The sequence below is a fragment of the Siphateles boraxobius genome, unplaced genomic scaffold (genome assembly GCF_051911475.1).
Source record: "Siphateles boraxobius isolate OS27281-9 unplaced genomic scaffold, OSU_SipBor_1 46, whole genome shotgun sequence".
Classification (NCBI taxonomy): domain Eukaryota; kingdom Metazoa; phylum Chordata; class Actinopteri; order Cypriniformes; family Leuciscidae; genus Siphateles; species Siphateles boraxobius.
Window position 1 is genome coordinate 17,685,914 of NW_027509097.1, and position 12,489 is coordinate 17,698,402.

Genomic DNA, 12,489 nt, shown 5'->3' on the forward strand with positions numbered 1-12,489 from the left:
AGTATTAATTTCTTTCAAAAAAAAAGGAAGAAAAAATTACTGACCCCAAACTTTTGAATGGTAGTGTATATTGTAACAATTTATATTTTAAATAAATGCTCTTCTTTTAAAACTTTATATTCATCAAAGAATCATGAAAAAAGTATCACGGGTTATAACAAAATATTAAGCAGCACAACCGTTTCCAACATTTATTATAAATCAGCATATTAGAATGTTTTATGAAGGATCATGTGACACTGAAGACTGGAGTTCTGACTGCTGAAAATTAAGCTTTGCATCATAGAAATAAATTACATTTTAAAGTATATTCAAGTGGAAACCCATTATTTTAAATGATAATAATGTTTGATCAGATAAATGCAGGCTTTATGAGCATAATTATACTTTTTTCAAAAATATTAAAAATAGTAATGTTTCCAAACTGTTAACTTTAACTTACTTTAACTAACATACAATGAGGTTTTACATAAGGTAAATGGTAGATGGATATTGAGATGCCATATAGCCTACCGTACGAACTGAGTCGTTCTTGTGCCACCGACACCCATAACCCACTATTAGACATTAAAATCTGCCTCTACAATAATATAAATATGTACGAAACACTACTTCTCAGCATTTATCCACAGGAACTGCTTAAATCGATGTGTTAAAAGTGGTATTGCTAATTCCTTGTCGACGAGTTGACAGCAACAAAGATATTATTCAACTGCTTTGACGGCCCTTCAGTAAGGCCACATCCACACAACACTGGGTTGGCTGACATTACGAAAGTACCCGGATGGACCCGTGGGGAAACTACGTCATTGTTCACCGCCGGACGCTCTTTGGATTTTAGAATGGATGAACTCATTTAAATTAATCATAAATTTACAGGTACGTGCATTATTTGAATTGGTTATGATATATGAGTGCTGCAGGTTATTTTTGGAGAGCGCGCGTTGTGTGGTTGCGTTTATTGCGTGGCACGAAATTGAAAACACCGGGTTTCGCAATGAGTCTTACGGCGGCGTTGCCTTCTCGGCCACGGCACCGGTGAATTTTAAATACCGTGCCCCTCCTTTCTACCTGTTTCCGATTAAAGTCGAATTTTAGCTAATTAAAATGAGTGGTTTTGTTTTGTTGATGTTTGTGAAGGGACACACCACATATTTCAATGTTATCTTTATTCACAGACAGGCTTCTGGAAGTGCGTGACCATGTTCATGCCGCCTTCCATCGGTATTGTTACGTTTAGCCGTTACCATGGCGTTTGTAGCTACAACATAGCGGTCTTTAAATCAGTCAGAACTTCTTGCGCCAACAAAAAAGGCGGCTAGCCATTCAAATTTCACTCACAAGCATACATGGTATAAATAATACGACAAATACATTTATTGTTCTTATTTCGTGTTTAAATAACGTGCGGCAGAGGCCTAACTCGCACTCGAAGCCTTTAGCCGAGCACGCTAGATAACAGTTGGTGGACGTGCGGAGAGAGTGTGTACTACAGGATCATTTCCTCATACAAAATCACACTCGGAACCGCCACTGTAGTTGTTGAACTGTGTTTTGAGTGTCTTAAAGTCTGACGTCTTAATTGAAGGTACACACATTTGCTGGGGTTTCATCGTGGAATTTGTTGATACGAGAGTTTACTGTAAACTGTAGCTATCATGAACTAGCAAAGGCCACGGGCCCATTCTGACGCTCAGCTCAATAGATCGACACACAAGCGCTACTACTCCAATATATATTTAGCTTATTCGATCAATGCCTGATTGAATAAGAAAGAATAGAAGAAGTACTTCCACAAGAAAAGGAATATAGACAAGTGTTTTGCGTAATAAGGGCCGATTAGTGTGTTTGTAATTCAACGTTCACTTATGTTTGTGGTACTTTCACTTTGGCGCGATGTCTCATAACATTAGACAATTAACGTTAACTTGTTGTCTTTTACGCTTTTCTAGTGACTTTTGGTCTTTTTGCAAAGCATTTACTTATTACGAAGTTATCTATCTGAGTCTGTTTTTCATAAATTAGTGTAGTTTTTATGTTGATATTGATTTAAATAATATAGATGTTAAACGCTGGCAAAAAAACCCAATGTAATCACGGTCCTGAAAACTTCAACTGAGACAAAAGATTACAGTAATGATATAATACATAGTAACACGCATTTACTAATTGTACTGTTACATTAACGATTGATGTATATTTGGTCAATTGATTATTTTATTGTTCGAACCTGTTTAGAATTTGTTACACGTTTGACATTAGTTTGATGAATATTTCTGTTTGTGTTTAAAACTATATTTAATTAGAGAAAAATTGTGTGATTTGCTTGCCTTTCAGGTACCTGTTGCACTTGCATTTGACACTAAGACTAGCTTAATTTGCATGTGAAGTGGTTTTAAAAGGCACAAATTCAAATGTAAAATCTGCCGTTCTTGTAAAAAAAATTATTGAGTTAACACACACGTCTGTTTTTTTTTCACAGAAAATGAATAATGACCATAGTTGACAAACCTCTGGAGAAATCGGACCTGGAGTCAGTGCGGTGCAAGCACTCCAGCTCCCTGACACCTTTCTCCTCCAGAGACATGGAGAGCAGTAGTTCGAGCTGGAGTGTTGGCCCTTCTGCCACTGAGCTTTCAAGAGCCAAGACTGCCTGTATGGCCCCGACCATTGGAGCGACTCTGAATGGTAGTAATAACACAGCACTCCAAGTCGAAAGACCCCGAGAGCAAGGCAAGTGCTTGTCTTTACTGTTGATGTTAAAATGCTGCCATAGCACTGCTTTTAAATACAACAATAAGTTATTTTGTATTCTTGATGTGTAATGTATGTCTGTTTTTCTTCTTTTGTATCATGCAGTGGTGATGAACAGTGGGGATGGCATTGCACTTCCTCAAAAGGTCCTGTTTTCCCCTGAGCGGCTCTGCTTGAAATGGAACCAGGGCCACCGCATTGGAGCAGGTCTCCATAACCTGGGCAACACATGTTTCCTGAACTCTACCCTGCAGTGTCTGACCTACACGGCTCCCCTTGCCAACTACATGCTGACCAGAGAGCATTCCAAAACATGTAAGTGTGCAAGATTTTTCAAGATTGCATGTAATACTTGTCGTAAGTTTGTTCTGATGTTGTACATTCTTTCTCTTTCCACGCAGGTCATGAGCCTGGATTTTGCATGATGTGTACTATGCAGAATCACATCATCCAAGTGTTCGCCAATTCTGGAAATGTCATAAAGCCCATTAGTGTTCTTAATGAATTGAAACGTGAGTGCTAAGATTAACATTTGCTTTGAAATCATCTGACAAAATTACTATTTACCTGCTAAATGTACTTTTAAAGTGGTACATAAAAAACAAACTCCAAAAATGTACAATTCCAAATATGGTCCCAGAACACAATCAATGCTAGATAAGAGTTGAGTGTTAAGGAAGGATCATTATCAAGGTTAATCCGTTAACAAGTAGCCACAGTGTTTTTTTTTTTTTTTGGAGTTAAGTTCTAAGGAATGGTCTTACTATTCTAAATGCAAAAGTATTTATTGCATTGTCCACTGACATTTTGTTCTTATCCTCAGGGATAGGAAAGCATTTCAGATTTGGAAGCCAAGAAGATGCCCATGAGTTTTTGAGGTACACAGTGGATGCTATGCAAAAGTCCTGCCTCCCTGGAAACAAGTGAGTTCACACAATACAGTTTTGTTGCCCAGTTTTGTAAGGCATGAAATTAACATTCCTCATCCATCAGTTCACTAACTGTAATGACTGCATAACTTTATCCAGTTCAATAATGCATTATTTTTCTTTTATCAGACTGGACAGGCAAACTCAGGCAACCACTTTTGTACATCAGATATTTGGGGGTTATCTGAGATCCAGAGGTAGGTCATCAGATTCTCGTTTGTTGTGAGTTGGTTTTGTAAGTTTAATTTCATCCTTTCTGAATTACACTTGCTATGACAATTGTCTACAAAAAGCATCTTTAAATTTTGAATTTGTGGAAGGATGGAATATTGAATCTGTGTTCCTACTTTCTCCATCTGTTGCTACATTTGTTAATGCACATTTCTTTTTTTACAGTCAAATGTTTGAATTGCAAAGCAGTTTCGGATACTTTTGACCCGTTCCTGGATATTTCACTGGAGATAAAGGTGACTGAATCTTTTCGTCATTAATTATCTTGAAGAAAGTCATTTTTAGAGTGTTGGTAATTTGTATGTTTATTTTCAGACGGCTCAGACACTCACGAAGGCATTTGAGCAATTTGTCAAGCCTGAGCAACTTGATGGGGACAATGCTTATAAATGCTCCAAGTAAGTTTTATTGCATTTTATGTGCATATTAATACCACATCATTATATTTCAATAATTCAATTTTTGCATATACATTACCCATTCATTTGTATTCATATGTTGCACACGTTTGAAAAGGGCCTTCTTTCAGTTTTAACCTCTTTTAACAAATTTTGGTTTTTCCTTTATAGAATTTGTCAGTATGGAATAGTATTGTTTATATTTTTACACTTTCACTCATGTTTACAGTAATCCTCTTTTGTCTTGGTAGATGTAAGAAAATGGTTACTGCATCAAAGAGATTCACCATTCATCGCAGTTCTAATGTTCTCACTGTCTCACTGAAGCGGTTTACCAACTTTAATGGAGGAAAAATTACAAAGGTACACTCCATAAAGGTCATGACACAAAAGTTTAGTAGATAATTCTGAAAATGCATAAGATCCTGGACAAACTGGTATGACTAGATCTAGGGCTGTCACTAACGATTATTTTGGTAATCGAGTAATCGGACGATTATTCGAGTAATCCGATATATTTTTTTGTGGTAGTAAAAATAGACCTAGGCGAAGACCGACGCCTTTAAAATGACTAAGATAAAGACATATAATAACAATGAGGAAATAATATTTGGTTCAAATAAAGTATCAAAAGCAAGTAATCATATGGTTTTATAGAACAACACTGTTAAAATGCATAATACACATAATTATATAAACAATCATCTTATGTACATTATGTATTATAACAAATACATGCGTGCCAACGGCCTGATGTTATATTTTTCAGCTGATCTAAACCTTGTTTAATATTGAACAAATGACATTTCATTAAACTGGTCACTTAATCTTTCATATTTGTTCACTTCTTATGATAGAAATGCTACTGCCACTGTCATTTCCTGAACAAGAACTTGTGGACATCAAAACATGCAAACGAGGGTTTCAACTTTTATTTTGAAATAGCGATGAACAGTTTGCAGGTTTATAAATTATTTCCCTTAAAAACCTGATGAAATGGCGCACATTGTTTTCCCAGATGAACGTTTTAAGTGACGTTTGAGTGTGAGACGTGCTCCGTGCATGTAAATGATAACAGTTCATGTGAAGCAGCATTTATTGTGAACATAGATTCTCTGAGATGCACGTAATCTACACACATGCCAATAAAGCACATATAAATATATTAGCGCATACATTTATTTAACTGAATTGCAGCCTTTGTGAATTCACAGTCGCACTATACTATAGTATGGTTTTTGAATGGTTTTAGTACATCGTGTAGCCTATGAAAACGGTCTAATAATGCGTTTCATGGATACTTGTCTGTGGAATGCGCCACTTCCGGAATTTTGCCGGTTACTCAACATTGGTAAATTGCAATTTGAGGATTTTTTTTTTTAATCGAGTACTTGAATTTATTCGAGGAATCGTGACAGCCCTACAATCATCCATATTTTTTAGATGCCACGGTTGCCACCTTGATGCAGGATCTTTAACAGGACTAGGTCAATGTTTTTAAATTGACAGTTTAACAGCATTAAATTGCCATCAGTTAATGTATTAACTTTGGCAGCCATAATTGGGATCATTCTCATGCCTCCTTCACAGGATGTAAGATACACAGAGTATCTAGATTTGCGGCCATTCATGTCTCAGTCTCATGGGGAGCCACAAATCTATGCTCTATATGCTGTGCTGGTTCATTCTGGTTTCAGTTGCCACGCTGGACACTACTACTGCTACATTAAGGTTAGTTGTCATGTACAGACCTGAATCCTCTTTTATTATGTGCTTACAACGTCATTTATGTTTGAAATAATATGATCCTCTGTTCTAGGCTAGCAATGGGCAGTGGTATCAGATGAACGACTCATCTGTATCTCTCAGCGATATTAGAACAGTGCTTAATCAGCAAGCATACTTACTGTTCTACATTAGGTAAAGGTTTAATTCACTTCTCATGATTCATATGGATCATTTGTATTTCTGGGACTGAAGGGTGTTTCTGAGAAGTCTCTTCAGAAAAATGCCTATTTTAATTCAGGTCACCTGATGTGAAAAATGGAAGTGACTTCAGCCAGATGAACCATACTCCTGGCCAGTCATCTCCACGACCATCCATTCCAATCAAGATGAATGGGCCTCAGTACACCACCACGTCCTTCATTGGTCCTCAGCTGCCACCTCATATGCTCAAGGTACTACACGACAGTAACACATTCAGACAAACTACAAATCAGCCCTGAACTGATCAGCTAGGTTTGTTTGTTCTCTTCACCTGGTAACTTTTTTGTGTACTTTGCAGAACTCGTCATACATTAATGGGAATGGTTCTTCAAAAGAATACCATGGTTGCTCCAAACCCAACAGAAGTTTCTGTGGTGTGACCAAAACAGGATCTGGCCTATCTCATACATCCTCTTCTGCATCCACGTCCTCTTCTACTTCGCTTGTTCGGCCCACGGGCATTCCCGACTCATCCAAGAGGCCAAAGTTGACGTTTCTCATTGGTCATGGCAAGCCTGTGAGACCTGCTCAGACTCAGTCAAGCCCTAATTGCTCTTTGTCGTCAGCCTCTCAACCTCAGCCAACATCCTCTAGCACCTCAATGTCTACCTCAGGCTTCCCACAGGTCAAGCAGGTGAATGGAACTCACTCCGGAGCTTCTTTCTTGGTTCCTTATGGTCAGGAATCATCTGAAGAATCCGACCAAGAGGCTGGAGCCTTGGAGAATGGATTAGCTAAGCCTCATCTTACTCCCGAGATAAACAATGGAAATGGGACAAAGGATGATGCCCAATCCCACAATTCCAGTTCACTGCCTCAGCTTACCTTGAAGACAAACGGATCTAATGGCTTTCATGTGTGTGAAAGTGGATCAGAACCTGCTTATAAATCTCAGAATGGCCTTCCCAAAGCCAATGGTTTTAATCATACTGATAAGGTACAAAATTTCAACTTTTATTTTGTGGCATGTTACAGTATATTTATACAGGTTTCATTTTTTAATCAGGATATTTCTTTATTGAAGTATTTCTATTTATTATTATTTTTAGGTTATGGGCACTTCACATTCTTCATCCGAGATGTCTAATGCATCTGATAGTTCAGGGCTGCAATTCAGCTTAAAATGTGAAAACAGTGAATCAAGGTGAGATGTGCACAGTTGTGATGCATACATTCACTTGTTGCCATGGTTATTTTTTAGTAATATTTAATTTTAGTTTGTTTTAGTAATTAGTTCTTTTGTCATATTTAATTTTTGTCCTTTTTAAAATATTTCTAGTTAGCTTTACTTTCTTTTTTTATTTCAGTTTCAATAATCTTGGCCATTTATCAGTTATGGTCCACAACATAAATGAACTGTATCCGCCAAAATTGTAATATTGCTATATCACTGACTTTGTTTTTAATATTATCAAGTTTCTGATGTTATAAACTTTCTTTGGGTTTTCTTTATTCATACAACAGTTCCAAACTGCCGAGTACTGATGACCAAGCATGTTGCTCACCTTCAAACAAAAGGATGAACCCTCCTTCGGATGCTTTATTTCAGTCTGGAGTACATGTAGAGTCTGCACCTTCATCTAATGCCTCATTGGTCTCGAAGACTGCAGACACTGACCTTCATTCCCAGACAGCTTCAAAAGTTGAGTCGAATCCGAGCCATTCCACCCATACAGCGGCTGGCACGTCAGACCATCAGGCCAGCAACAGTCTCAACCTCCATATCGGTGATGGTCACACAAGTCCACACAGGTTAAGGGAGGTGTTCAGGTGCAGTGAAGGGGAAAGCAAAGAGTCAAAACCATCACACTTAGACAAGTTTGGCTCTGGAGATGGACAGAGGGTGGGTGAGGTCGGGAATAAAACTTCAGAGCGGCCACACTTTTCTTCACCCCTGAAGGACAGGGACCGGTACAGGCACCACAGGGAATACAGCGAAAGAAGCCGGAACCGCTATGGGTACAGTCATCGAGATAGCCGTTCCATCAGAGAGCGCTCCTCCAGTAGAGACCGGCATCACAGAGTTCGTGAGGTAGAGAGACACTGGGACAGATTCTCACACCATCGTCGAGAGCACCACCACTCCCAAAGAAGACCCAGAGAGGAACGCAACTGGAGTAGAGATAGGAGGTTTGTGAGTGAATCTTATCGTCCTTCTGGACACCATAACAGGGATGGATATTCCAGTCACAGCAATCGTGGGGTGGAAGGTGCCCATGGAAGAACGGCCCACACAGTGAACAGTTCAAAAAGCATCAATTCATCGTCCCGCTCTCTCAGCCCACTGTCCGGACATAACAAGCGGAAACGGAGTCCGTCGTTTGATGCAAGAGAAAGTTCTGATGAATGCAGAGCGAAGAAATATAAGAAGAAAAAAAGAAACAAAGACAAACACAGGCGAGTCATACTTTGCTACTCCTTTCTTTTGATTTCCAATCTATTGATTTAGTTAATGTTTTGAAATGCACCTACTTAAATTTTTGAAATGATAATCATTTTAAAGTCTTTTTAATTTCCTTTTTAAAAATATTTTTTACTCATTATATAACAATAATAATCATAAGGAAAATAATATTAAAAGAATTTTAAAAAGCAAATTCTTGGAAAAATGTCTTAAGTATTATATTATTTCTTATAAAATATATATTAACAACTGCTTCGCTGCTTATTAATATTTGAAACACTTTTGAAGCTCGAATTAAAAATGTACTTATTTGTCATTGACCATTTAAATATCGCTTTGTGTGAGAATTCAAAGCATTAGGGGGAAAAAAAGACTATAAAAAGACTAGTTGATCATTGTGACTTTCTGCTTACAGGCACTCAGAGAGGGATCCATCAGAGGGAAATGAGGATAGCAGCTCCAAGAGACATAAGAAGAAGAAGAAAAAGAAAAAGAGGAGGAGGGAGGATGAGGAGAGGCCACACACTGGGAGAGACATCGCTCTGAGGTGGGAAGAGCATGATACTAGAGCTAGGAATGGTGCAGAGAGAGGAAGTCAGCACCACAGCTCTGAGTCTCTCAAAAACGTCCACCGAGACCATATGGAGGACCAGCGACAACTCAATGGACAAAAAGGTGCATTATTGGCTTTCGCACCAGGTAGTTCTAGGAACTTAGCTGTAGGAACTAGCCACCAGAGTGGTTCCCCGAGAACTAATGGTTCCCCTAGGGCCGTTTTACACTAATGTCACTGGTAGACCCTACTCTGAAGTAGGAGCTAAATTAGTTCCTCCAAAAGGAGTTCCTAGAACTAAAATCATTCCTAGTTGCGAACACGCCAGAATCTGTGAACTTCCGCCAATAGTTCTAGGAACTATGAAAAGGTTCCTCCGGTGCAAAAGCCCCTATTTTTAATAGCTTCGGCATCTGGTTTTTACATTGATAACAAAAACTTTAAATTGTCCTGAAACATTTATGTCTAGTGGGCATCAGATATGTGTACGTGTGAAGCATACTTCTGGTTAGAACTTTTTTTACACATTCTGGTCACATTTAATGACTAAATAAAAGGAGAACAAAGAAATGATTAAAGAATCATTAAATTTGCTTTGTAACAATGTTTTTATGGCTACTAAACATTTTCACCCAAATTATCATTGCAATTAATATAAGGGTTTTTGTGTATTACCATTTTTCCCCAATGGTTATTATTATTATTATTATTATTATTTATAATAATTTTGTTTTCATTATTTTTAAGTATTAGAGATGCATTTTTAATTTTTTCTTCTTTAATAAGCACTGCTAAGTACAATTTAAATATACAATTTTATAACATTTTGCATAACTTTGCAGTAATGATAATTGTAGGGTGAGGTGCTTTTTTTATTGAAATATTTAAATTAATCACTTTGTTCTTAATATTACAAATAAACAATGCTGTCTTTATTTGCTAAAAAATACTTTTTTTAAGATATGCATTATTATTATTATACAAACAGGGCCTTTTGAGTAATATGATATATCTGGTTAAATGCAGAAATGGCAAACGTGTCAGCTCTATGTGTGTCCTTCATGAGGTAAACCTCATTTGTGATTTAGATTATTTTTGAGAGCAGAGGCTTCTTGGCTTTTGACATTGCATGGGTCCAAATTGAGCTGTCTCTTTCAGATAGCTGACTTGTGCTGACTGAAATGATCCGGTAGGCTCTGATGCATTCAGCATCTCATTGGTTTGCTGGTGATTGACTACAATTTACAATCCTTTTTTCTCAGGAACCCTCTCCATCCTCACATAGATCCTGTCACACACGTACACTTTTGATCTTGGCATGACTTTTCACATTCACACATAAATGTCATTGGGGAAAAAAATGAACTAATGTTTTATATTTATTTATTTATTTATTTATTTTTCAGCTAATGGCTGTTACAGTGGAAGTGAACTTGATCTTTGTCATACTGGGATTGGAAAAGATGTGAGATACAAAGGTTTTGATCTTGCTACCACTGTCAACAGCACAAAGACACTCTCAAATGGAAATGGAGATGTAGATGGTGTCTATCACAGGACCCTTTCAGATGTTGAAGTGAGTAGACTGCAAATGTAGCCTTATTTCTAAAAGAAGAATAACATTGTAATAAATTCAATAATCTTAAAGTAATTATAGTACTTGTAAAATTTATTTTAAAATATTAATTAAATATAATATATTCATATGTATGTGTATATATATATATATATATATATATATATATATATATATATATATATATATATATATATATATATACAGTATATGTGTGTGTGTGTGTATATATATATATATATATATATATATACTGTGTATATATATATATATATATATATATATATACTGTGTATATATATATATATATATACAGTATATGTATATGTATATGTGTGTATGTGTGTGTTTTTATTTGTTTTTACAAATCTCACTGATCTCTGGTTTTCACAGGAAGTCACACGTCCACATTAAAGGGAAATTGATTTCTTGATCACACCTAAGGTAAGGAATTGTTTGAACAAATTTTTTTTAAACTTATGTAAGAGTTTGTACAAAATAAGTTCAACTCTAATTGTCTCGTTCCCCTTCTGTTTTTGTTTTTTAAAGACTCTGGAAACCACCCATGCAAGCATGTGAAACACGGGAAATCTACAGCTAAAGTTCCTGACATGGTGCTTAACATTTAGAACATACTGTATTTTTACCACAAAACGATTTTTAAAGTTGCATTATTTTGTCTTTTTTGTTTTTATTTTTAAGGCTATGGATTTTTTAGTACACTGTACATAAACGAACTTTGATCATGAAAAACAAATTATATATAAAATTAATATATGCGATTAAAAAAAAAAGCCTGGAGCTTAACATCAGAATTGCTGCTCAGACATACAGACTCAGGATTTTCTCACTTGTGAAGATGAGACAAGCGCTCCCTTTAAGGATACTAACCTGGGAACGACAAGAACATTTATATGCTGCATCGGTGGAGAAAGACTGCTTGTCTTTTGACTTCAAGTTATGATGTCACCATTTTCACATATCTGTTGAGAGAACTGTCTCAAAGGAGCAGCCTTTGCTATTGCTACATGTGCACTTACATCACAGTTAACCTGGACACACTTGAGGACATAAGATGTTTGCTTTGCTGTCTCTTGTACCTCTCCTTTTTTAAGCATCTCACTGTATTACTCTCTGAAAATCCTCAATCACACTTATCTAGAATGCAAGTTCATTGCATCTTTTTTGTTTTTAATTCTCGCTGTTTAGTTTTCTTGAATCCACTTTGATTTTAGTCATGATAATACTGTGAATTTAAGTTGAACTGTACTATCAGTTGTTTGTTTTTGGTCCTGTATCAGGAGTTCAATAGAGACACTTTCTGTGAAGCCACTCGTAATGTAGACCGTGTTCTCTGAATGTTTGTCAATGTGTTTTTTTTTCTTCCTCAAATTGAAAAAGACAAGACAATGGTTATATTCAGCTTCTTCATTTGACTGTAGCATGTCAAAGTAAATGTATACAGTGTACAATATGTTGAGAGAGGAAACAGCCTTAATGTCTGAAATTGTAATATTTTCTCTCACTACGTTTACAATATTTTGTTGGAGTGAATGAACATGTATGTGACGATGAGAAGTGTTTGGTTTTGTAAAAGATGGGGTTTCCTTTTTACACATAAAGAATGACTTGTGGGATTTCTGTTTTGTGTGAAA

The 12,489-nt window shown here is 36.6% G+C and overlaps 1 protein-coding gene across 2 annotated transcripts; it reads left to right on the forward strand.

The window, feature by feature from the left end:
- Window positions 1-743: 743 nt before the first annotated feature.
- On the forward strand, window positions 744-12,471 carry usp42 (ubiquitin specific peptidase 42). Of its 2 annotated transcripts, none has more exons than XM_077201164.1 (19): window positions 744-879; window positions 2,483-2,733; window positions 2,860-3,069; window positions 3,156-3,266; window positions 3,578-3,677; window positions 3,813-3,880; window positions 4,080-4,150; window positions 4,230-4,312; window positions 4,564-4,675; window positions 5,903-6,043; window positions 6,132-6,232; window positions 6,339-6,492; window positions 6,600-7,238; window positions 7,351-7,445; window positions 7,766-8,698; window positions 9,121-9,380; window positions 10,665-10,834; window positions 11,228-11,278; window positions 11,384-12,471. In XM_077201164.1, the coding sequence occupies exons 2-18, from the start codon at window positions 2,493-2,495 to the stop codon at window positions 11,246-11,248; spliced, it is 3,510 nt and encodes a 1,169-aa protein (XP_077057279.1). In that variant the 5' UTR covers window positions 744-879; window positions 2,483-2,492; the 3' UTR covers window positions 11,249-11,278; window positions 11,384-12,471. The 2 variants fall into 2 exon arrangements, with proteins under 2 accessions (XP_077057279.1, XP_077057280.1); XM_077201165.1 differs by lacking the exon at window positions 744-879 and adding an exon at window positions 1,461-1,588.
- Window positions 12,472-12,489: the final 18 nt, after the last annotated feature.